The sequence below is a fragment of the Oratosquilla oratoria genome, unplaced genomic scaffold (genome assembly GCF_046742065.1).
Source record: "Oratosquilla oratoria isolate Oo_2021 unplaced genomic scaffold, ASM4674206v1 SCAFFOLD64, whole genome shotgun sequence".
In the NCBI taxonomy this organism is placed as follows: Eukaryota; Metazoa; Arthropoda; class Malacostraca; order Stomatopoda; family Squillidae; genus Oratosquilla; species Oratosquilla oratoria.
Window position 1 is genome coordinate 1,055,568 of NW_027467728.1, and position 27,704 is coordinate 1,083,271.

Consider the following 27,704-nt stretch of genomic DNA (forward strand, 5'->3'; position numbering starts at 1 on the left):
TCGTATATGTAAACATCGGCTCTACCTGATTGTGAAGCATCTTGTGTGTACTTCCCATGTTCCTAGCTTGTCTTTTACTTTATGTATATATATCCACCTTTGTCTCTGTAACTGTGTATTCCTTGATAATGTCTTAAATAGACGAAAACGTTCGGACTAAGCTTCTTATTTCCCAGTGGTTTTTTTCTGCATATATATATATATATATATATATATAGGTAGTTGTCGACTTACGACCTATGAGATTTACGACTGATCGACTTTACGACCATGAGATAGTGCAATAATATTTAACATTTAATAGAGTAATAGAACTGCAATATTATGCCTGGCAGTGCAGAACAATTACTCCGCACGCCGCGAGACGTGAGTACGATAGTTTGGGCAGGCTGCCGACACCGTCAGCATCCCAGCCAGCTAAATATTCTTTCAATTTTTTTCTTTGAAGTAAAATGTTTCCTAATTTTGCATTGCATTTTGTATTTCTATATGTTTTACAATTAACAAAATGTAACAATTTTTTTTTTTTTTTTATGCCTAGGCTAGTTTGTTGTCGATAACAATATGTTCGGCACAGTACGTAAGCGAAAAGAATGTGTTTTGAAATAAAAAAAATTCTTAATTTTGCCTTGCATTTTTTATTTTTATATGTTTTGCGACACTGCTTCCGACCCAGGGCGGTGGGCAGGGTGCAGGGATGACCCGTCATCCAGGAGGTGCTCAGATGAGAGGAAGGGTAGGAGGGGTGTGGAGGGTATTTAGGGATGAAATGGGTGGGAGTGTTTTTATGCCTTTCCCTTTTTGGCTACCTCCCTTGGAAGGGGGAAAAAGCCTTGGTATATGTATGTATGTATGCAATTAATATAATGTAACAGTAAAATTTTCTTATGCCTAGTCTGTTATCGATAACAATATGTTCGGTTCAGCATTTTGTATTTTTATGTTTTGCGAATGTAACAATAAACTTTGTTTATGCCTAGTCTGTTGTCGATAACAATATTTTCAGTACAGTACGTAAACGAAATGAATGTTTTTTTAAATAAAATAAAATAAATCCTAATTTTGCCTCACAATGATTTCAATGTAATCAACAAAAAGTATTAGTAGGTCAAAGATGACAGGACTTTATTCAGTATGCATAGGCCTTGGCTATGTTTCCTAACAAAATTTATAAAAAAAAGTTAATGAATATCAAACAACGTAGCTCAAAGATAATAAGATTTTATTCAGTATGCATACGTTTCCTAAAGAAAGTCTGATGGTAAAATAATATCAAAGTTAAAAAATACAGTATTAAAACTAGGCTACGTTTCCCAAAGAAAATCAGATAAAACTACAAAAAGGTTAAAAAATACTGTACAACATAGTTCAAAGATGCTAAGATTATTTCAATATGCTAACTATAATATACAATATATATATATATATATATATATATATATATATATATATATATATATATGTATATATATATATATATATATATATATATATATATTTATATATACAGTAACAAAAATATTTAAAGGGTAATATATACTGTATATATATAAAGACCGACTTGCGTCCAGATCGACTCACGACCTGTCTGTCGGAACCGAACTCGGTGGTAAGTCGACGACTACCTGTATATATATATATATATATATATATATGTATATATTAAACATGAGCTTTATAATAAAAATTCAGCATAAAAATTCAGCAATAGGACATAAGCACATCTATATGTTATATAAGAATTAATAATTACCACTTGTATTTTGCTTTCTATAATCTAAATCTGTGTATGCATGTGAATCATCCTCTATGGCATGCTTCAGAGAACCTGGAAATGGGATTTGTAACACATAATATCAAGAATTGAAGATAATAATCATTCAATTTATTGTGATTTTCCTTTTTTGTTAACTCACCAAATCCTGATTCCATATACTGTAGATAAGAAATTGCTACAGGCAATTCAGGTGCAGACTTATAATCTATGCCAGGTTTAATACCTGTATCAGAATGATATTACAAATATTGATATTTGCAAGACATGCTATTATTATCACCATCAATATAAAACAAGCATTATTAACATCACCCATATCTCATACACTCAAGGTAAATGAAGCCACATACTGCATTTTGAAGCCTGAGATGCCACCTCCCCATTACTGTCTGCTGGTGTGATGGAGCTTGATATAGGAGGAATTGTTGCTACACCTGCACATACATTCAAAGGAAATTAGACAACCTAAATATTGAAACAAAATTAAACATTCCTACTGTACTTGTGCTTTGATTATTCAATAGCAAACCACTTAGATAACATTCTGTCATATTTTGTCATTGAACTTCGAATCGTTTGTTTGTTTGCGCGTCATACTCTGTCTGTCTGTCTGGCTACGTCGTTTGTTTTGGTTGCGCGTCATACTGAGTGAACTGTAGAGGAAACTGACTAGCTACGTCGTCGCATTCTGTCTGGGACCGGTTAGAGAAACAGTCGTGACTCTCCTCGTAAGTTGCTTCCTTCCCTTACTTGTTCAATTATGTGGTCTACTCATATGACGAGTCCTATATGTTCATTATATATGTATATATTGTGTAAACTATATATTGTAATGTATTTCCAGGTGTTCTAGCTTGGGAGTAGCTACCAAGTCTTATTATTATGACACATTCTAACAATTCATTTTGTTCAATATATTCAAATAAACAACTTTAATACATAAAATTAAGATTCTGATCAGGTAATGCATTCTGGAGAAGTCTGGAGCTGGTTGTTCCATTTGTGTAGTTTTTTGGGGAAAAATGTTTACTGCATAGCCTGTAACTCCTGTTCAGATCCTGAGCAGATTTTTTAAATAATTGTGGGACCTGGATAACATTCAGCCATGCCATACATCTGCAAAGATGTATATAATAAGATTATCATGTACTATATAGAATATTACAAAAATATGTACTGAATCAAAACAAGTGTAATCATTACCTATTTACTTTGCCATTAATTAAAAGAATAACAAAGTAGCTAAATTACTGTGCAATCCACACTCTGTTTACTTTCCACACTATGCTTTAATTGTCAGTTCTTAAAAGACCTGTTTCAGCTCTCTTGTCTTGAATGTGACACGGATTCAATGTGTCCTAAGGATTTGTAGGAGGGCAAAGAACCCCATCAACCCTCCCTCTTGGATGGAGTGAGAAGGAAAGTGTTATGGGGGCCTGGACAGGGGTAACGGTGCTTGATTGCCAAAAAGAAACAATGTCAGATTCGTTCAAATTAGCCCAAAATACCCTAGAAAAGCTCTAATAGTATAAAAAATATAATATATATATATATAATGTATGATCCTTAAAAACAATATCTTATTGGCAACATGTCTGGGGAAAATATATTTCCTTCCTATGGTAAATTAGATGACACATTATTACACCAAAAACATATGGTACAAATTACCTTGCTGTATCCTTTGGAAAAGCATGAAATACATGGTTTGGTGTTATTTCTTTTCTTCTGTTGCAGAGAACAAATGGGTGCGACCCGGGGCTGCGGAGTCGGATGGTATAAGGTCCGACTCCGACTCCTTTGATTCCTCTGACTCTGACTCCCGACTCCGACTCCTTAACTCCTTGACCCCTATGTGAAAATCTATTCTGCAGATCCATATACTAGCCTCCCACACCTATTTGTTATGTATATCGTTTTTTTACGTGAAACATTCACTTGTATGATAAATATACTCACATATACACTCAACCAGCTTTATATATGCACACAAGCACGTATATTCGTATAAACATATATATATAAAATATATAATGGTATTATTTATGCTCATGATCATCTACAGCTAAAAAATTGTAAGGGACTTGTGTATCTTTTTGAAAAGGCGGATTATTGCAAGCTAAACGGAATATTGAATATTAATTGGGATGAGTATTTGGATACGGATGATATTAAGAACATGTGGTGCATATTTAAAAGTAAACTACAAGAGTCAATAGATAAATGTATTCCAAGGAGAGAATTTAAAAGCAGTGGGGAATTAAGGAAGAGAACAAATCATAATTTGCCAATGAATAGAAAGCTGTGGGCAAAGATTAAGATAAAAACAAAGATTTTGGATGTGATTGAAAAAAATGAAGGAAGGTAGAGAAATTAATCAGGGCAAGTATGACAAATTATATGAGGAATACAGACAGATTAATAATCAGGTAAGAGCTGAAACTAGGTCTTCTATTAAGAATGTAGAGAAGACTATTGCGCAAAACGTCAAGTCTAACCCAAAGATATTTTGGAAGTATGTCCAGTCTAAAACAAAAGCTTCAGTCAGTATATGTAATCTGTATAGAGATTTGAATAAAAATTCAAAAACTAAAGATGACAATGTAAAGGCAACAGTACTTGCAGACTTTTTTAGCTCAGTGTTCACCAAGGAACCAGAAGGGTTAATACCAGAGGTGGAGGTCAAGGATATTCCAATGTTATCACAGATTGAATTCTCTAGCGAGGATATTATCTGTGTTGTAGATAAACTACAAAGGAATAAATCCCCTGGGCCGGAGCGGCTTCATCCTCGAATTCTGAAAGAGACGAAAGATGTAATTGCATATCCGCCATGCAAGATCTTTAATCTATCACTTTTAAGCAAAAGACTACCCATAGATTGGAAACTAGCGAACATCTCTGTTCTAGTTTCTGCAACCGGGATTTATTGATAATGGGTGATTTCAATTTTACTGACATTGATTGGATGACCCTTGAACATGGCCATATAGGTAGTCGCTTGATTGATTTTCTTGGTGACAATTACTTAATTCAGCATGTAAAAGAGCCCACAAGATATGGAAATTTACTCGATCTATTGATCACTAGCCGCGAAAGCATGGTAACTGATGCAGAAGTCGGTGAATCTGTTGCAAATAGCAATCACAACTTAGATTCAAACTCCTAAAATTTTTTAGAATAGATACTTGTGTTTCTAAAATACCCGATTTCAGTAAAGCTCAGTTCATAGGACTATGTCAGGAGCTTCAGCTTACAGATTGGTAGGCAAAATTAAAAGAAAGACCTCTAGATCAGATGTGGGAAATATTTCAAAATACGCTCACTAAGATGATTCAAACTTACATTCCTTAAGGACAGACGTCCCGCAAATCAGTCTCGCCCAAAGTGGCTCAACAAAGAAACTACAAAAAGTATTGCTAAAAAGAGACAGGCTTATAAGAAATATAAGTGCTCGGGTGCATCTAATGACTATGAAAGTTGTGTATCAATACAGAGAGATTTAAAAAAGACAATAAGAAAAAGAAAACGACAATACGAAATGATCATCGCTGATAAATCCAAAGAATTCTATAGTTACATTAGAAATGTAAAGGAAAGGAGAAAGGAAAAGGAGAAGGAGTACAAGAAGAAGCTGAAGGAGTGGGAGGGAGTGAAGGATAGAGTAGAGGTAGGTGTGGAGGAGGAATGGGGATGGTTCAAGGAGGGAGTCACAAAGTGTGCAAGGATGGTGTGTGGAACAAGAAGGACAGGAGGAAATAGAAGGAAGGGTAGTGAATGGTAGGATGAGGAAATGAAGAAGGTTGTAGAAGAGAAGAAGCAAGCTTACACAGATTGGTTACAAAATAGGACGAGGGAGTCATATGAGACGTACAAAGAAAAGAAAAGAGAAGTAAAGAAAAAGGTAAAGGAGGCAAAGAGGAGAGCAGATGTAAAATGGGGTAAGAGTATGACAGAAAATTTTGAGAGTAATAAAAAGATGTTTTGGAAAGAAATTAAGAGAGGAAGAGGAGGCGAATCAAGAAGAGAAGAAAAGGTAAAAGGTGCAGATGGAGAGATGATAATGGAAGAGAATACAGTAAGGGGAAGATGGGCAGAATATTTTAGGGAGTTGCTAAATGTGAAGGAGGATAGGGAGGGAAAGATAGCTGCAGTCGGAAATGCTAAGAAAATGAGAGTGATGAGTGAGGTAAATGGAGGAGAAATAAGGAAGGATGAAGTGAAGGCAGCTGTTAAGATGATGAAAGCAGGTAAGGCACCTGGTCTGGATGGATGCCATGCAGAATGTCTTAAAAAGGGAGGTACAGTGATGGTGGACTGGTTGGTGAGGTTATTTAATGTTTGCTGGAGAGAAGGTAGAGTGCCGGAGGACTGGAGGAGTGCTTGTATAGTTCCACTTTACAAGGGAAAGGGGGACAAGTGTGAATGTAGTAGTTTTAGAGGGATTAGCTTGTTAAGTGTAGTTGGGAAGGCTTATGGGAGGATCTTGATTGAGAGGATTAGGAGAGGAACAGAGGGAGTAATTGGTGAGGAACAGTGTGGATTTAGGACGGGTAGAGGTTGTGTAGATCAGATTTTTGTGGTAAGACAGATATGTGAGAAAGCTATAGGAAAGGGGAAGGATGTTTTTTGGGCGTTTATGGACCTGGAAAAAGGCACTGTGGGAGGTTATGCAGATATACGAGATAGGAGGAAAGCTTCTCGGAGCTGTCAAGAGTTTTTATGAGAGTAGTAGAGCTTGTGTCAGGATTAGAAATGGAGAGAGTGAGTACTTTGAGGTAAAGGTGGGACTTCGTCAAGGATGCGTTATGTCACCCTGGCTGTTCAACTTATACATGGATGGGGTAGTGCGAGAGGTTAATGCAAGGGTGGTGGGTCAGGGATTGGAGATGGTTAAAGAAAATGGAGAAAAGTGGGAGGTGAGCCAGCTGTTGTTTGTGGACGACACTGCATTTGTGGCAGGATCGAAGGAAGGATTGAGGAAGTTGGTGACAGAGTTTGGGAGTGTGTGTGATAGAAGAAAGCTAAAGATAAATGTGGGTAAAAGTAAGGTGATGAGATGTACAAGGGGTGAAAGTGGCAGTAATCTGGAAGTGAGCATTAAGGGAGAGCAACTGGAGGAAGTGGGTAGTTTTAGATACTTGGGTGCAAATGTGGCAGGAAAAGGTGGAGTAAAGGTGGAGGTAGAATGTGGATAGAGAGAAGCGAGTAAATGCCTTGGTGGATTAAAAAGTGTAATGAGGAATAGAAATTTGGGAATGGATGAGAAGAGGAGACTGTATGAAGGAATGATTGTGCCAACAGCACTGTATGGGGCAGAAACATGGAACATAAGAGAGGAAGAGAGAAGGTGTTTGAATGTGTTTGAGATGAGGTGTCTGAGAAGTATGATGGGGGTTACTAGGCTGGACAGAGTGAGAAATGAGGAGGTGAGGAGGAGAACGGGGGTGGAAAGGGAGTTGGGAGATAGGGTTGATGAAAGAGTATTAGGATGGTTTGGACACATGGAAAGAATGAGTGAAGAAAGACTAGTAAAGGAGATATGGAAGGCAGATGTGGAGGGAGTGAACATGAGGGGACGTCCTAGGATGAGATGGATGGATGGGGTGAAGGGGGCTTTGGGGAAGAGGGGAATATCTGTTGAGGAAGGACGGGAGAGGACAGAAGACAAGGGTGAATGGAGAATGGTTATATATGAAAGATGTTGTGATGCATGAGGAGGAATGGATGGGGGATGAGGTAGTGTGTGTGAGCAAAATTTTGACGCAGCCCGAAGGGATTTCTCCCCATCTTCTCCTTTATATGGGGGGACGGAGAGGGAGGGGGGGTCGCCAATTTATGAAGCGGCCTTGCTGTGGATGTGCTGTGTCTTGCGACACTGCTTCTGACCCAGAGCAGTGGACAAGGTGCAGGGATGACCCGTCATCTAGGAGGTGCTAAGATGGGAGGGAGGGTGGAGGGGTGTGGAGTGTTTTCAGGGATGGAATGGGTGGGAATGATTTTATGCCTTTTCCTTTTTGGCTACCTCCCTAGTAAGGGGGAAAAAGCCTTGGTATATGTATGTATGTACATTAGAGATAAAAAGGTTGTTAGGAATCACATTGGTCCACTATTATCTGCTGACGGTCAACTTGACTATTCAAATGAAGGAATGTGTAATATCTTAAACAATTATTTTAGCTCCAAACTGAAACCTGTGAAAAGTCTGGGGTAAACTTACTCACTACGGTAAATATAACAAAAGAAAAAATTAAAAGGTGTATAGATAAACTCAAAGTTAATAAAACACCAGGGCCTGAGTTGGCATCCAAGAATCTTAAAGGAAATTAAAAATGAGATTGTTGTTCCATTAGAAATTATTTTCAAGAAATCCATCATATCCAGAGATGTCCCAAGAGAATGGAAGCTAGCTAACGTTACTCCCATATTCAAAAAAGGTGACAAAAAGAAACCAAATAACTATAGGCCTATAAGTTTGACTTCAATCGTAGGAAAAATAATGGAAACTATCATCAGAGATGCTATCGAACATCATTTAGAAAGTAACCATTTGATAAATGATAGCCAGCATGGTTTCAGACGGAAACGTTCTTGCGTGACTTTCTCGAATTCTACAACACAGTTATCTTGAATTATGACAAAAGAAACAATATAGATTTAATATATCTAGACTTTGCAAAAGCTTTTGATACCGTCCCACACGACTACTTACTAAATTAGCTTTACACGGAATAAGTGGTAGCCTATTAAGTTGGACTGGTAATTGGTTGAAAGGTCAAAAACAGAGTTGTTTTAAATGGAAAAACTTCTAGATGGAAAAAAGTTACAAGTGGAGTTCCTCAGGGTTCCGTTCTTGGGCCACTTCTATTCATAGTATATATAAATGATACAGACCATGGACTAAAATCTACTGTTTCCAAATTTGCTGATGATACAAAACTGTGCGGAATGGCAAATGATCACTTAAACCAATTAGATATTCAAGAAGATTTGGATAAATTACAGCAATGGTCTGAAAAGTGGCTAATGAAATTTAACACAAGTAAATGCAAGGTAATGCACATAGGTAAAAACAACAGTAAGTACGATTACAAGTTATTTGGAAATTCATTAACAAAAGTGGACAGTGAAAAAGATCTCGGTGTAATTATCAGTAACGACCTCAAATCATCCAAGCAGTGTATTTCAGCCTCTGAGAAAGCAAATAAGATTCAAGGACTGCTTGCACGATCTTTTGATTTCAAAAGTTCATCACTCATCAACAAGCTATATAAATCGTTAGTTTGTCCACATTTGGAATATGCTGTTTCTGTATGGTCACTGAATCTCATTAAAGACATTGACAGACTGGAAAAAGTATAACGGCGAGCCACAAAACTGATTCCAAATATCAAAAATAAATCATACAAAAATCGACTAAAACATATGAATCTGTTTTCCCTAAAAAAGCGTAGACTCAGAGGTGACTTGATACAGGTCTTTAAGATTCTAAAGGGAATTGACATCAAAAGTGACAAAATTTTCACATTGAATGAGAATCAGACAAGAAACAATAGTCTCAAACTACTCAGAAATAGATTCAATTTGGAAGTAGGTAGAAACAACTTTGCCAACCGTGTAGTTAATGAATGGAATAAACTTCCTGCACAGGTAGTGCAATGTAGTTCAGTTCGAAGCTTTAAGACTCATTTAGATAAACACCTAAGCAGATGCTGTAATGATTATAATTTATTTCATATTATTTGTTTTTGTTTTGTTATCATTTGTCTGTTTGATTTTCATTTATTATTAGTTATGTGTCAAATTATTATTATTTACTGTTTACCTGTTTGTTTGTTATTCAACTATACCTATGCATTTCTTTATGTATTTTGTTTGTTGCATACATTATCATAGCTTTTTTTTATTATTTCATTATCATTATGATTTTTTTTTTTGCATCCGACCTAGATATGGACCAAAAGGTCTCCTGTCGGCATGCTCCGCCTTTGTAATCTTGGCAATATACAAAAAAGGTGACATAAGCGACCCAGGTAATTACAGACCAGTTAGCTTAACATGTGTCATATGCTAGTTATTGGAATCAATAATTAGGAAAAGGATTCTGGAACATCTCAAGGGCAATAAGCTGATTAGTAACAAACAGTATGGATTTGTGGAGGGGCGTTCGACGGTACTACAAATGATCACGGTCTTGGACAGATGGACTCAGATTTTAGATGAAGGAGGAGCTGTTGATGTTGCATACTGCGATTTCATGAAGGCCTTCAACACTGTCCTCCACAGAAGGCTAGTTGAGAAGATCAAGAGGTATAGCATCAGAGGAAACACTTTGACATGGATAGCAGACTTTCTCAATGATAGGAAACAAAGAGTGATTGTCAATGGAGTTGAGTCAGAATGGAAGGACGTGGTCAGTGGTGTACCTCAGGGATCTGTGTTGGGTCCGCTACTGTTTGTTTTATATATTAATGACTTGCCAGATTGATTGGGAAACATGCAGTGAATGGGACCAACTAAAAGAAACAGTTACTACCCGCACCCAGCTATATGTGGAACAGCAGGGTGGTATAGTTGATGTTTCCACTAGTCAGAACGATCCGGTAGGCTTGAACCCTGAAAGTCCTGTTTTCAAGCCCTGTTCTGATCTCAGAGTTAACTCACAGCCTGTGAACAATGTTCCATCCAGTGTTGAACCTCACAGTGAGGAAGCCAACGTGAAGCCTGTGCAACTTGCACAGCAACCCATTGCTAATCATAAATCATAGCATTTCTGTGTCCCAACCTGTAGTAAAACCTCCTTGTAGTACGTGTCATGGGTCGGGAACACCCTCTAATTGTGTTGATGTAACTAAGTTCCTCATGTGGAAGGAATTACTTCTTGGCAGACTGTCTAATTTTGATGACACTCCTGAAAATTATGCTGTCTGGGCGAAGTCGTGTGAGAGTTGGATATCTCACGCAAGGAGGAAATGGATCTGTTAGTTAAGCACCTAGGGCCTGAATCGAAAAGATGGGCCCGTGCGACCAGAGCCTCCAATGCAAATGATCCAAACATAGCGTGCAATAGAATCTGGGAACGCATAAATGATAGGTTTGTTGCCCCTGGGATCGTTGAGACTTCGATTAAAAGGAAGTTAGCCGTCTTCCCACGGCTAGCACCTAAAGATACCGCCAAGCTATTTGACCTGTGCGATATCCTGCTCCATATAGAAGCTTTGAAGGCAAACCCGGTCTACAGTACTCTCTTTGCCTATTATGACACCTATTCAGGCATCAATCCTATTGTCGTTAAAGTCCCGTCCTGTTTACAGGAGAAGTGGATTGGCAAAGCCACGAACTACATGACCACCTACGGTGTGCCGTATCCACCTTTTACATTCTTCGTACAGTTTGTGAAGGAGATGGCAAAGGTCAAGAATAATCCATGTTTCGCCTTTCATGACCTCGGTGCTGACAGGTTTATAAAACCAGAGAAGCCACCTCCCACTAAGTTTCCACAAGTACGCGTGAAGAAGACCGACACCACACTGTCCGGTGGTAGTAAGACGAGCACAGTTGCTGACAGGTCAGTTAATACTGCTAGTTCCACCGATCAAGGAAAGGCCGAAAAAGGGAGTTTTTGTATCTTCCACAATGCCGACGTGCATGATTTGAATTTCTGCAGAGCCTTCCGTACCCTGTCTGTCAGCGAAAGGAAGGATTTCTTAAGTGATAAAGGTATATGTTTTAAATGTTGCAAAGATGACCATCCTCCCTCCAGCTGCAGAGAAAGACTGTTCTGCAAGCTCTGTAAGGCCTCCAGTCACGTGGCTGCCTTACACTACGATGGACCCAGACAAAAAGGAAATTCCATTCAAGCTGTAACACAGCGAGGAAGGGAGGCTGCTCAAGATAAGACACCTCGCGCCCCTGTAGTCAACCAAGTGTCGCTTCCCAATGTTCTTACTCCTGTAGTAAAGACTCATGGAGGGGAGGACGCTGCTGTCAATTCAAAGTGTACCTTGATATGCAGTAACCCCACCTCCATGAGTAAGTCCTGTGCCAAGACCTTCTTGGTGAAAGTTTATCCTGAAAGTAAGCCAGAGCTCGGGGTGTGGTGTTATGCCATCCTAGACGATCAGTGCAATTGCTCTTTAGCAAGGTCTGAGTTTTTCGATTTGTTTGACAAGCAGAGCAAATGGGTTTCATATCGTCTAGCTACCTGTGCAGGTGTAACAGGCGCTTCTGGGCGCACCACCAAAAATTACACCATCGTGTCGTGGCATAACTCACATGAGGTACATGTCCCTCTGCTAGTGGAATGTGACAGCATTCCGAATGTGAGAGAAGAGATACCCACTCCTGCCATAGCTCGCGGCTATCCCCATCTGTCCGACCTGGCTGGATGTATTCCGCCTCTAGTCCCCGAGGCTGAGATTCTACTCATCATTGGTCGAGATGATGTACCTTCAGCCCATTACATTTTTGACCAGAGAATTGGACCTGCCAATGCCCCTCTAGCTCAACAGACCAGCCTGGGATAGGCAATCATTGGGGAAGTGCGTCTCCACGGCACTTGTATGCCTTCTGTCATTAGCAGTTTCAAAACGTCCTTTGTACATGATAGGCGTCCCTCCATAGTCGCACCATGTGGTAACCAGATTCACGTCTCTGAAGTAAAGGATGATTTGTTCAAAGTAACCAAAGATGATAACAAGACTGCCCTGTCAATTGAAGACAGGAAGTTCCTAGATGTCATGAACACAGAGTTCCAGAAGGATCAAAGTGGCTATTGGGTCGCGCCACTGCCTTTCCGTCCTAATGTTGTAGCCACCAGTAATAATAGAGACTTTGTGTGGCACCGCACACTGTCTCTCCATCATAGCCTCAGCACAAAGCCTGAAAAACGTCAACATATGATGGCCTTCATGCAAAAGATGTTAGATCGTGGGCATGCTGAGGTTGCACCACCATTGAAGTCCGATCAGAAGTGCTAGTATCTTCCCTTGTTTGGGGTGTACCACCCTAAGAAACCTGACAAGATCAGAGTTGTGTTCGACTCTTCTGCCAAATCCAGAGACTTCTCCCTAAATGACATGCTGATGTCAGGTCCTGATATGACAAACAGCATTCTCGGGATTCTTCTACGTTTCCGTCAGGAAGCTGTAGCAGTGGCAGCTGATGTAGAACAGATGTTCTACAACTTCAAAGTGAAGACTGAGCAAAGAGATTACCTCAGATTCTTCTGGTACAAGGATAACGACCCTGACCAAAAGTTGATTGAGTATAGGATGACTGTTCATGTCTTTGGAAACACTCCATCCCCGGCCATTGCCACCTATGGCCTGCGTAAGTCTGTAGAAGATGCCTCTCCTGAAGTTCGTTATTTCATAGACAACAATTTCTACGTGGATGATGGGTTAGCATCTCTGCCAGATGCCGAGACTGCTTACAAGTTAATCCAAGACTCTCAGTCAGCACTCCAAGAAGGAGGACGCTTACGCCTGCACAAGATCACTTCCAACAGTAAAGAAGTACTGTCGAAGTTTGCCACCAGTGAGCTGGCTGATAACCTTCAAGAGCTGAACCTAACTTCCGACTCCATGCCTATGCAATCTAGCCTAGGTCTCTTATGGGATTTCCAAAAGGATGTTTTTGTCTATAAATTTATTGATTCAGACAAACCTGTGACCAAAAGAGGTATTCTGTCTGTCGTAAATAGTCTGTTTGACCCTATGGGCTTCTTAGCTCCAGTAATAATAGTGGGAAAACTACTCCTGAGGGAGATAACTAACCTAAAGTGTGGTTGGGATGAACCCATGCCAGCTAAGATCCACAACAAATGGTCCAGGTGGCTAACGTCCTTAAGGAACCTCAAAGACATAAGCGTAAATCGTCAGTTCGCTAGTATTTCTTTGTCTCAAGCTCACAGGATAGAGCTTCATACCTTTTCAGATGCCTCCAGAGTAGCAGTAGGAGCTGTATCATATCTTAAAGTTTTTTAGTGATACCGAAAGCTACCAAGTGTGTTTTGTGAGGGGACAGGCTAAAGTAGCTCCCAACCATGGCCATACTATTCCCAGGTTAGAGTTGTGTGCTGCAGTGATGGCAGTCAATCTCTGTAATTCCATCACAGATTGCTTAGACAAAACCTTAGACGCAAGGCATTTCTATTCTGACAGCATGATTGTCTTAGGCTATATTCATAATGAAAGGCGTAGATTTCATGTCTACGTGAGTAACGGAGTAGACCACATTAGGTCGTCCACCGAACCTACCCAATGGCATTATGTACCTACGGATTGTAACCCAGCAGACCTGGCTACCCGTGGTCTCGAATTAACCGACCTAAATCAGAGTGATTGGTTGTCAGGTCCCTCATGCTTATTTGAGGATGTTATACCCATCCATGGAAGTTTTCCTCTTGTACGCCCTGAGACAGATAAAGAAGTGAAAGTATCAGACTACACAATTCAGTCTGAACCCCTTGTTAGTGTAAACAAGAGCAATGTAGAACCTGCAGTTGTGTCATTAGCTCAGAGGTTCTCTAATTTCTCCTGTTGGAGGAGACTTGTAAGAGTGGTAGCTCTCCTTAAGCATATAGCCCGTTCTTTCAAACAAGGTAACAAGTGTTGTTCAGGTTGGCATATGTGCAACAAACATAAGTCACCCAATCAGCTAGAAGATGCAGCTGATCTCATTGTTCAGATATACCAAAGGGATTTTTTCTCGTCTGCCATGACTAAATTGCAAAGTGAAGTTTGTTTATCTCCTTCCAGTCCCATTGCACCTCTGTCTCCTTATTTAGACCAGAAGGGCCTACTTCGTGTAGGAGGCAGGTTGAGTCAAGGCAGCGATGTACTTGGTATGCTTGCAAAGCCCATTATTATTCCAAAGGAATCCCACTTAGGCTTATTGTTGATCCGTCACTACCATGAGACAGTGCACCACCAAGGTAGAGTGATTACAGAAGGAGCCATCCATACAGGTGGTTTCTGGATTTTGGGAGGGAAACGTACCATCTCTAAGGTCATTTCTAAATGCGTCACCTGTAAAAGGGTAAGAGGTAGGGTATGTGTTCAGAAGATGGGAGACTTGCCCATTGACAGACTTACTCCCAATCCGCCATTTTCTTATGTAGGAGTTGACCTCTTTGGCCCCTGGCATATAAAAACGCGGAGCACTAGAAGTTCCTTCCTCGAAAGTAAAAGATGGGGCGTTTTGTTCACCTGTCTTGTTTCCAGAGCTATCCATATAGAGACTGTAGAAGAATTGAGTACTTCTTCTTTCATTAATGCCTTAAAGAGATTCATCTGTATTCGTGGCCCAGTTAAATTGATGCGTTCTGACAGAGGCACGAACTTTGTAGGTGCTGTCAAAGCACTGAACTTGCTTGCCATTACCGATGAAGGTGGTGATGTCAATAGTTTCTTGTCAAGTCAAGGTTGCACTTGGTTGTTTAACCCTCCTCATGCTTCTCACATGGGTGGGGCATGGGAACGTATGGTTGGGATAGTCAGCAACATCATGAACGTAATACTGACTAACCATCAACCCAAGGCATTAACACATGAGGTGTTAGTAACCTTCTTTGCGGAGGTATGTAAGATCATGAATTCCAGACCTTTAGTTCCTGTTTCATCGGACCCTAGTAGTCCTTTCGTTTTGTCTCCATCTATCCTTCTCACTCAGAAAATTGATATTCCTGTAACTCTTCCTGAAGAGATAGATATTATGGAAATATACAAATCACAATGGAAGCATGTACATCACCTTGCTGAGGAATTCTGGAAGAGATGGAAGAAAGAGTATCTTTCCTCTTTGCAACCCAGAAGAAAGTGGGTTAATTCCTCTCCAAATGTAAAGGTGGATGATGTAGTGCTCGTAAAAAATCAAGAGTGTCCCCAAGGTCAGTGGCCTTTGGGTATTGTAAGTAAGGTTTTTCCTAGCAAAGATGATTTAGTCAGGAAAGTCCAAGTAAGAGTTTTGGTAAACAACAAGGCTCATGAATATGTAAGACCCATTTCTGAGCTTGTGCTGTTATGTCAATAGATTTTGTAATTTCCCCCTAGAAAATTAGGGAGTGTGCCGTTACGAGCAGTAACAGGGCTTTTTTTTTTATAATTCCGTGTACCTCCATGTTTACATATTTTTTGTCGTAAGGCTCGTTTCCCCTCAGAAGGGGTTTCAATTTTGTTTTTTGTAATGCTTTAATTTTAAAGTGTATTTCGAACAGAGACCTCATCTGTTCGAAATCCCACCTTTGTAAGTTGTCTGCAAGCTATGTCGCAAGATAACATCGCATTATTTGTACAATGTTCACTTTAAGAATTAGAATTAAGAAGGTGTGTAAGACCGGTGACCAACCCATTTTCATCATTTCACCGTAACTATCGAAATTCCTTTGGGTCCATCCTGCGTGATGGATTGGATCTGCAATAAAGTGGCATTGAACATTCCCGTGAATAAATAACCTTCCGTCCCAAGTCTGTCTACGTCACGTATGCTAAGATGCTGATTGTCTATTTGATCTGCGCAGTCCCCAGTTCGCTGCGCCTCAGGTTATTTTGGGATTATCTTTTTTTCTTCTTTTTTAAATAAAAAATGAAATAAAATAAATAAAAATAAAACAATAAAAATAATTAAAAAATAAAAACAAAATAAAAATAAAATAATTTTTCTTATTATTGCATTAGTTTTATTTTTTATTTTCTTTCTTTATTTATTTACCTTTTTTTTTTAATAACTCGATAATCAACATGTACCAAAAGAAATAGGTTTTATCTGTGTATATATATATATATATATATATACATACATACATATACCAAGGCTTTTTTCCCCCTTACCAGAGGGGTAGCCAAAAAGGACAAGGCACAAAAACATTCCCACCCATTTCATCACCGAAAACACTCCACACCCCCTCCCATCTTAGCACCTCCTAGATGACGGGTCATCCCTGCACCCTGTCCACTGCCCTGGGTCAGAAGCAGTGTCGCAGGACACAGCACATCCACAGCATATATATATATATACTGTATATACACTCTCTTCATCAAAGTTTTAAAAATAATACCTACTGCTAATGATTCGCTAAGTTACCCTATGGAGATTGCCTAGGCCATCAAACTGAGAGGCTAGTTTAGCCTATCTCATAATCAGCATTTATCATACAACAGGTAGGACCTTACAATTGGCCTAGGCTACATCACTAGGAAAAGTAGGAAACTTTGGCAAAGTAATCTAAATTGTTCTTACATCCAATGCTTATTGTTTACCAATTCCTGCAAAAAAAAAAAAAAAAAAAAACCCACAGCCAAATCATGCAAACTGTATATCTTGTAGGTAATATTTACGGGAGGTAATTGCAAGATTAATGGGCAGGGGACTGGAGTTGGTTGAGGAAAATGGAGAAAAGTGTGAGGTAAGTCAGTTGTTGTTTGCTGATTACACTGCACTTGTGGCAGGATCAGAGGAGGCATTGGGAGAGTTAGTGACTGAGTTTGGGAGGATGTGTGATAGGAGAAAGTTGAAGGTGAATCTGGGTAAAAGTAAGGTGATGAGGTGTACAAGAGGAGAGGATGGTGGAGAGTTGGAAGTAAGTCTTAAAGGGGAGAGGCTGGAGGAAGTGGATAGTTTTAGGTACTTGGGGTCATATGTGGCTGCAACGGGAGGAATAGAGGTAGAGGTAAGCTGTAGATTGAGAGAAGCAAATAAATGCCTTGGGGGATTTAAAAAAGTAATGAGAAATAGACATTTGAGAATTAATGCAAAGAGGAGATTGTATGAAGGGGTGATTGTGCCGACAGTGTTGTGTGGGGGCAGAGACATGGAATTTGAGAGAGGCAGAGAGGAAGAGTTTAAATGTGTTTGAGATGAAATGTCTGAGAAGTATGGTGAGGGTTACAAGGCTGGATAGAGTGAGAAACGAGGAAGTGAGAAGGAGAACTGGGGTGGAAAAGGAAATGGCTGAGAGGGCTGATGAAAGACTATTAGGATGGTTTGGACACATGGAAAGAATGGATGAAGGAAGACTGGTGAAAGGGGTATTTGAGAGGACGACCAAGGATGAGATGGATGGATGGGGCGACGGGCGTTGAGCAAGAGGGGAATGTCTGTGGAGCAGGGAAGGGAGGTGGCAGAAGATAAGGATGAGTGGAGAAGGGCTGTGTATAGATGATACTGTGATGAAAAGAAAGGGAAGGGATGGGAGGATGGGGGGGGGGAGTGGGAAAGTGTGAATGATACTTTGACGCAGCCCGAAGGGACTTCTCCCTGTCCTCCATTTTCTATGTGAGGGGACGGAGAGGGGGGGGGTTGCCAATTAAGTGAAGCGGCCTTGCTGTGGATGTGCAGTGTCCTGCATTGCTTCTGACCCAGGGTGGTGGGCGGGATACAGTGAAGACCCGTCGTCCACGAGGAGCTAAGATGTGAGGGTGGAAGGGATGATGGGTGGGAGTGGGTTTACGCCTTTTGACTTGGCGACCTCCCTGATATGGGGGAAAAAGCCTTTTGTATATAGATAGATAGAATTATGGTTATAGGTTAAAGCATAAATATCTGGTACACTTAGGCCTAATTTGCAATTGTCTTTATAACATAATCAGTTTTAAATTAGATTAAAATGGTTCATGATTTTCTTTACTCTGATTTCTATTTTTCATTGCTTCACTTGTAGGCCTATCGTATTCACTAGTAACCATGATCAGTAGCCTGTTTCTATTTCCTATATTTCAAACCACTAAATTTGTTTGATAAATGTATGATTTCCATATTCTGAAGTAGCTTGATCATACATACATATACCAAGGCTTTCCCTTACCAGGGGGGTAGCCAAAAAGGACAAGGCACAAAAACATTCCCACCCATTTCATCCCCAAAAAACAATCCACACCCCTCCACCCTCCCTCCCATCTTAGCACCTCCTAGATGACGGGTCATCCCTGCACCCTGTCCACTGCCCTGGGTCAGAAGCAGTGTCGCAGGACACAGCACATCCACAGCAAGGCCGCTTCATTAAATCGGCGACCCCCCCTCTCCGTCCCCCCATATAAAGGAAAGGACGGAGAGAAATCCCTTCGGGCTGCGTCATAATCTAGCATATTTCTGTTAAAGGAAAATGTGATAAAACTACCGAAAATGAAGGAAAAGAAAATTCACTGGGAGACACTGCTTCAGGCAGAATCTACAGCTGTTGTTTGTTTACATTAGTTAGTACTAGTAGCACACAATGCCGTCACATGGTGGCAGCACGAATTGATGTTTATTTATGTTGAAGCAGAAGCATTGCAGTATAGTACAACATACATACATATACCAAGGCTTTTTCCCCCTTCCAAGGGAGGTAGCCAAAAAGGGAAAGGCATAAAAACACTCCCACCCATTTCATCCCTAAATACACTCCACACCCCTCCCACCCTCCCTCTCATCTGAGCACCTCCTGGATGACGGGTCATCCCTGCACCCTGCCCACCGCCCTGGGTAAGAAGCAGTGTCGCAAGACACAGCACATCCACAGCAAGGCCGCTTCATTTAATCGGCGACCCCCCCTCTCCGTCCCCCTTGCATATAAGGAGAGGACGGGGAGAAATCCCTTCGGGCTGCGTCAAAATTTACTCACACATATTACCCCACCCCCACCCCCCTGCCCATTCCTCCTAATGCAAAATATTATCCAAAATAATGTTACCAATAGTGACAGTAATATAATTAATGATAATGTTAATGAATTTGCTTATGTTAGGTAGTACTACAAATATATAAAATATTGGTCTTACTTGTTGCTTTTGAAGCTGCATCTTCAACAGTTGTGCATGGTTGTTGCTGTTGTTCCTCCTCAGTGGGTTCTGCATTTTAATCTGTATATATTTTATGTATAAATATGTTACGGTAAAACTAAAATTATCAAAATCAATAAACACATATTAGTGATTATATATATATATATATATATATATATATATATATATATATATATTAAACATGAGCTTTATGATAACAGCATAAAAATTCAGCAATAGGACATAAGCACATCTATATGTTATATAAGAAATAATAATTACCACTTGTATTTTGCTTTCTATAATCTAAATCTGTGTATGCATGTGAATCATCCTCTATGGCATGCTTCAGAGAACCTGGAAATGGGATTTGTAACACATAATATCAAGAATTGAAGATAATAATCATTCAATTTATTGTGATTTTTTCTTTTTTGTTAACTCACCAAATCCTGATTCCATATACTGTAGATAAGAAATTGCTACAGGCAATTCAGGTGCAGACTTATAATCTATGCCAGGTTTAATACCTGTATCAGAATGATATTACAAATATTGATATTTGCAAGACATGCTATTATTATCACCATCAATATAAAACAAGCATTATTAACATCACCCAGATCTCATACAATCAAGGTAAATGAAGCCACATACTGCATTTTGAAGCCTGAGATACCACCTCCCCATTGCTGTCTGTTGGAGTGATGGAGCTTGATGTAGGAGGAATTGTTGCTACACCTGCACATACATGCAAATGAAATTAAACATAACCTAAATATTGAAACGAAATCAAACATTCCTACTGTACTTATGCTTTGATTATTTAATAGCAAACCACTTAAATAACATTCTAACAATTCAATATGTTCAATATATTCCAATAAACAGCTTTAATACATAAAATCACGATTCTGATCAGGTAATGCATTCTGGAGAAGTCTGGAGCTGGTTGTTCCATTTGTGTAGTTTTTAGGGGAAAAATGTCTATCGCATAGCCTGTAACTCCTGTTCAGATCCTGAGCAGATTCTTTAAATAATTGTGGGACCTGGATAACATTCAGCCATGCCATACATCTGCAAAGATGTATATAATAAGATTATCATGTACTATATAGAATATTACAAAAATATGTACTGAATCAAAACAAGTGTAATCATTACCTATTTACTTTGCCATTAATTAAAAGAATAACAAAGTAGCTAAATTACTGTGCAATCCACACTCTGTTTACTTTCCACACTATGCTTTAATTGTCAGTTCTTAAAAGACCTGTTTCAGCTCTCTTGTCTTGAATGTGACACGGATTCAATGTGTCCTAAGGATTTGTAGGAGGGCAAAGAACCCCATCAACCCTCCCTCTTGGATGGAGTGGGAAGGAAAGGGTTATGGGGGCCTGGACATGGGTAATGGTGCTCGATCGCCAAAAAACAATAATGTCAGATTCATTCAAATTAGCCCAAAACACCCTAGAAAAGCTTTAATAGTATATAAACTATAATATATATATATATAAAATGTATGATCCATAAAAACAATATCTTGTTGGCAACATGTCTGGGGAAAATATATTTCCTTCCTATGGTAAATTAGACGACACATTATTACACCAAAAACACATGGTACAAATCACCTTGCTGTATCCTTTGGAAAAGCATGAAATACATGGTTTGGTGTTATTACTTTTCTTCTGTTGCAGAAAACACATGGGTGCGACTCAGGGCTGCGGAGTCAGATGGTATAAGGTCCGACTCCGACTCCAACTCTGACTCCTGACTCCAACTCCAACTCCCAACTCCGACTCCTTAACTCCTTGACCCCTATGTGGAAATCTATTCTGCACATATACACTCAACCAGCTTTATATATATACAGACGCTCCTCAACTTACGTTTTAGTTACGTTCCGAACGGCCGAACGTAAGTTGAAAATGAACGTAAGTTGTTACTGTACTATACATCCGTAAATTCTATTACTGTATCTTATAAAACACCCCTAAATCATTAATTATACACATAACATTGTAAAATAATAGCATTAATTTCAAATAAATTAAATTCAAGGAACATAAATTGAGATGGTGGAGGAGGAGGAGGAGGAGGAGGAGGAGGAGGGGAGGGGAGGGGGAGGGGGAGGAGGAGGCAAGGCACGTTCAGTCTGTCGTTTGTGCCATGTAAATAATGGACACAGCAGCATGCGTAAGTATCGTTTGAACTACGGAGAGCGCGCTAAACTAAAAAATTCACTCAACTTTTTTTTTTTTACAATTTTTTTTTACAGTCAGTTCAAACGTAAAATCGAAAAAACGAAAAACAAATGAACGTAAGTAGAGGAGCGTCTGTATATGCACACAAGCACGTATATTCATATAAACATATACAGTATATATTAAATATATAATGGTATTATTTATGCTAATGATCATCTATCAGCTTATGAGCACTTTCAAATCTGTCATGGCAGAGTTGTCACTTCAAGCTATACATTTTCTTTTTCCTTTGTGCCCCTCCCCTCCCCCCCAAAATTTTTTTTCTGTCATTTCATTTGTCCGATCTCATAAACCTTCTATCACAATATTAGGAAAAAATGTGACAAATCATGATGAGGAAAGGTTAATGGAGGATGCCCTACCTAGTACTTACTGCAGAATTAATTTTACCATGTTATCATAAAAACCAGGAATCAGTTCAGGAAAGGGGTCTCACTAATTGCCGAACCGATAAAAACCGAACAAACCAACAAAACCCAAACAAGGACGGTTTTTGCTCAAATGCACACTTCTATATATATATATATGGTTGCATTATTTGAACTATTTCCTTTAAAATGTGTGATTTCCAAGTAATATAATCAAAGAGAAGTTACGTTTTTATCCTCTGCAAAATTACCGACCACAGCTACGATTCATCCAGCCCGCCATCTATGATCACTGGTGGTATGGATCAAACTACACTCTTTTAAGTTTACTATTGTGTTATTAGTGTAATACACTGCATATAGTTGAATTATTTCAACTCTTTTCTTTGAAATGTGTGATTTTCATGTAATTTGACCAAAGAGAAGCTCTGTTTTAGCCTCTGCAGTATGACCGACCACAGCTATATATACCGTAACAAATTAGCATATGGTTGCATTATTTGAACTATTTTCTTTAAACGGTGTGATTTTCATGTAATTTGATCAAAGAGAAGTTACCTTTTTATCCTCTACAAAATTACCGACCACAGCTACGATTCGTCCAGCCCGTCCTCAATGATCATTGGTGGTTTGGATCAAACTTCACTCTATCAAGAAGACTAAATGTCCGAAGACTAAATGTGACAATGGTTAATCAATTAATGAAGGTTTATTGTATAAAATATGTACATGAATATATACATTAATATACAATGCGGGTAACAGCCCGCCAGTGGGGGAGTTGTCGTGCCCTAGTGGGTGGAAGGTGAGAGCATGGGTCCTTTCCCTCAGGTGGGCGGCGTGGTCTGTAAAGGACAGCAATTTGTCCACCCATACCCCGAGGTACTGAGTCACCGACTTCTTGGAACGTAGTTTGCGGAATATCTTGGCATTTGCGATGGTACCACTTTGAAAGCTACAATGGGATTTGAATATAATTGGTGCTTTATCCCAGTCTATTCTGTGGTCTTCTTGGTTGGCATGATGGAACATGGCAAAGTTGACTTGTCCATATTTAATGGAGTTTTTGTATATTCCTTTTTCATGTATATATGAAATATGTATTTCTATTCAACTATGTACTTTTTGCATTGAATATGTAATATACGAAAGCGCTCTGCTTCGTTAGTTTCTTTTTTCAAGTGGTCTACTTTGCATAATACAATGTATGCAATGTCATATTTCATAGCCTATAAATTTTGTCTAGCCTATTTAAATAAAACTTAATGAAAATTTTGTATTTGATTGTATGCAATATTTATGTAATCTTTGTATTATAAAGAAATAAACAACAAAAGTTTTTAAAATAACAATTTTCACTCTACCTTTATTCAAGTTAGTATGCAAATATGCCCCACATGTTCGAACCTCAAAAGAAATTCTAAAAGTATTATGTTTTTGGCCAACTCCATCAACCACGCTCAGCAGGGTTGCCAGGTTTTCTACCAGGAAAGAGGCCAACTTCTGACAAAATGCTGCCAAAAATTGCCAAATTGTTTTTAAAACATGCCCCCAAAATGCCAACCATTACATTTTCTAGGTTTTCTTTTTTGCATTTTGGTTTTACATGTGTAGTTAAAAATGTGTATAACTACATGTGTAGTTAAAAATGTGTATAACTACAATCACAATATGAAAAATATTTTTTACTATTGACTAGCCAATATAAAACAATACCACATCATATAACCAAGATCAAGTAGTTAAAAATTATGTGCATAACTACAATTACAATATAAAAATAATTCTCACTGTTGACTAGCCAATATAAAACAATGTCACATGATATGACCAAGATCAATTTATATCATTCATGTACATCATCATTTAATTCTAGTGGCACTGTAATAAACCACCATCCTCTGAAATAAATCTACTTTCAAGACTGTGTGTGAAAAGGAAAGAAAGATATGAACTTCCAAAATAAAATACATTATACTCCGTATTATGTGAGAAAGAAAAAATATTAATAACTAAAATAAAATGTATTACCCCATACATTACGTTTAAGTTCCTATGTAAACTTTTTGGTATCCTCTACAATAAATTAAACCAGTTTATTAAACAACCTCCTAGAGACTCTGACATACATAAATAAGAAATACATTTGTGAATTTTCTATTGTGTCCAAGTATAATCAAAAGTATCATCAGATTTAGAAATGTTTGATGCACTACTCCGTTCATACATATTTTCACTAAAGAAGAGCTGAAACATCCTTTGGCTAGGCAAAATCTTTGCAACATTTCCCACATGATATAACCAAGATCAATTTTTATCGTTCATATACATCATCGTTTAATTCTTGATACAAGTAAAAGAATGATCTCTCATCACGACCGGGTATCTAAAAACGCCCCCCAAAAATGTCAAATTAAAAAAAAAAAAAAAAAAAAAAAAAAATTGGCATTAACAACGCCAATCTGGCAACCCTGATGCTCAGTGATGATCTGCACTCACAGAACTTAGATGGCATGCTAGCGGTAAATTTGTAACCACCAGTCGGTAACTTTGCAGAAGCTAAAAATATAACTTCTCTTTGGTCAAATTATATGAAAATCACACATCTTAAAGAAAAGAGTTGAAATAATTCAACTATATGCAGTCTATTACACTAATAACACAATAGTAAGAAACTTAATAGAGTGAATTTTGATCCAAACCACCAATGATCATTGAGGACGGGCTGGACAAATCGTAGCTGTGGTCGGTAATTTTGCAGAGGATAAAAAGGTAACTTCTCTTTGATCAAATTACATGAAAATCACACCTTTTAAAGAAAATAGTTCAAATAATGCAACCATATGCTAATTTGCTACGGTATTTGTAGCTGTGGTCGGTCATATTGCAGAGGCTAAAACAGAACTTCTCTTTGGTCAAATTACATGAAAATCACACCTTTTAAAGAAAAGAGTTGAAATAATTCAACTATATGCAGTCTATTACACTAATATCACAATAGTAAGGAACTTAAAAGAGTGTAGTTTGATCCATACCACCAGTAATCATAGGCGGCGGGCTGGACGAATCGTAGCTGTGGTCGGTAATTTTGCAGAGGATAAAATTGTAACTTCTCTTTGATCATATTACATGGAAATCACACATTTTAAAGAAAATAATTCAAATAATGCAACCATATATATATAGAAGTGTGCATTTGAGCAAAAACCATCCTTGTTTGGGTTTTGTTGGCTTGTTCGGCTTTTATCGGTTTGTTCAGTTTATTCGGCAATTAGTGACACCGCAGCAAAGAGAGAGACAGCCTTCCCCTGTGCACACTGTTCATAGCTGCTATTGTTCCTCCCCTTTTCAGTCATCACCAAATGCTGTGACATATGCTCTAATGTCATTCCTATCTGGCCTCTGAGACTTGTCAAAGTTTTAGTTTACTTCAGGGCATTATCCCAGCATGACATAGCTCCTACAAAACAGTAAACCACACAAAAACACTTCCATTGACTTTTACATACATGAAGACCTACGTGCATAGTGCATACGTAGTGGATATATACTATTGTCTACACTGTCATGTACATGTGTACATGATGGAGTTCTAGATATTAACATAATTTGAATTAATTAGACTGTCACAGTCAACAAAGGTAAAGTAGCTAGTTTGAATTATTTAAAGATAAAAATAATCTGTCACTTGACAGTTGACAAATTATTCAGGAATTTGAATTAATAATTATATCTATTGAGTATTTATAAAAATAGAAATACATTCCACTGTCTATAACTCCCATAGTGTAGAAGGAATGAAACATTAATACACTACATTCTGGAAACTTCTATCAATGGTACATTATTACATATCCTGTAACTAGCTATAAAACTATTCTATACTGGACGGTTATTAAATTTTCTCAACACAAAACATGTAATTTTTTTTTAGATTTTTTTAAACTTGGAATAATGAGACTTACTGCTTTCTATTTGCACAATAACAATAGCAACAAATTATTTCACAGTGCACATCTCTAGACAGTATTTTACAGCTATTGTTGGCTTGCCAATTACTGTAATGGTAAAAAATCGGACAAACTCAAAGCTTTCAAGAATATAACAAAACGTATGCACTGTGACTGTACCTTGAATACACCCGTATTATTTATTACGTTAATAACTAGCTTAAAAATTCAATCTATAAAAATTTCTTATAATAAAATATTTTATATGTTCCTTGAATCTACCAGTATAATTACGTTAATAACGAGGTTAAAGCTAAAATCTATACAAATTTCTTATTTGTAAACATTAAAAAATTAGGCTTTATTCATAATTATAGAACTTATAGACTACTTAATTGAAATTTGCAAATAAAAAAAATAGTGTTACGTATTCGCATGTACATTAACTCACCTTTTTCTCTTGCACATGGGCCGTGATCATGGAATCACGAGTTAAAGACAAGTTCACGCCTACTATTGTCCGGATCAGGGAAAGGCAGGAGTTCAGTCTTCTCTTGTTTATTCTGCTTAGCGAACATGAGGATTTTACACGTGTGTTCAACACCAATGCTAGACTTACTCTCTCTATGCGAGGTATGGCGAGCGACGCCGGGACGCACTCACGTCAAACATGAGACAAACCCGTGTGCGTTTCTCGCTGTGTACGTATTACTGCCAGTCAACAGTTGCCAGATGTCGCTAGCCATTTATAGACTCGTCCTGTTTTCAAAAAAGGATGTGTTTGTTGGATAATCATTTCACTTTGTGTTAAATTAATAATTAACAATTAGACTCTATAGGTAACGTTTATTCTAGTTCTAGTTAGGTATATAATTTCAAATATGATAATGATGCCATAAGATAGCGCTGTGCAGGAATTTGCAAATAGAAGTACGTGTATCTGCAAACATATAGTCACGTGCTGGGAGGTTGGTACGATGCATTGCATGTAGCTAGATAATGTAGGCCCTTGTGGACACTTAGTTGTAAGCCGAGGTATTTAATATATACTATAATAAGGAGCAATGTGCCTCTGTGTATACTTCTTTCTGTGTGTGGTTGTGTACGTAATGTCTGACAAATAAGATACGCCGGAAAAACGATCTTCTAGAAAAAGGGAAGATGAAAATAGTGTGATTCAAAACTTAAACATTAAAAAAGACTAGGTAATAAAATCCTTTTATGTCATTTGAGAGTGACTAGGATGCGCTTTTGGTTTAAAATATAACAATTGAAAATGTTATATCAAAAGTAATCGCCTAAGCAACGAAATAATAAATTTATTTCGAAAAAATGTGCATTTTGATTTATTAATAAATAGTTAAAGGAGATCGAAATCGAATAACACGCAAATGAAATTACTGTAATAGCAAGCTATAAATGATGGAATTATTTGGAAGTTAAGAGAAATCAGAATCCCGTGATTTTCAGGGGCTAAACACACTAGTATTTCATAATCTTCCTAAATAATAAATAAAAATGTAACTGTATTCTAAAATAAAGGCAATTACCTAGAGAACATTTATTTGAATGCCTCA

General features: G+C 38.3%; 1 protein-coding gene across 1 annotated transcript; it reads right to left on the reverse strand.

Moving 5' to 3' along the window:
- Positions 1–2,177: 2,177 nt before the first annotated feature.
- Positions 2,178–26,766, reverse strand: LOC143023824 (uncharacterized). Its single transcript, XM_076182448.1, has 6 exons — positions 26,579–26,766; positions 20,197–20,616; positions 19,822–19,896; positions 19,537–19,617; positions 3,449–4,575; positions 2,178–2,893 (listed from the first exon to the last, which is right to left on the reverse strand). Exons 5-6 carry the CDS (start codon positions 3,655–3,657, stop codon positions 2,710–2,712), a joined length of 393 nt encoding a protein of 130 aa, XP_076038563.1. The 5' UTR covers positions 3,658–4,575; positions 19,537–19,617; positions 19,822–19,896; positions 20,197–20,616; positions 26,579–26,766; the 3' UTR covers positions 2,178–2,709.
- Between the last annotated feature and the right edge of the window lie 938 nt (positions 26,767–27,704).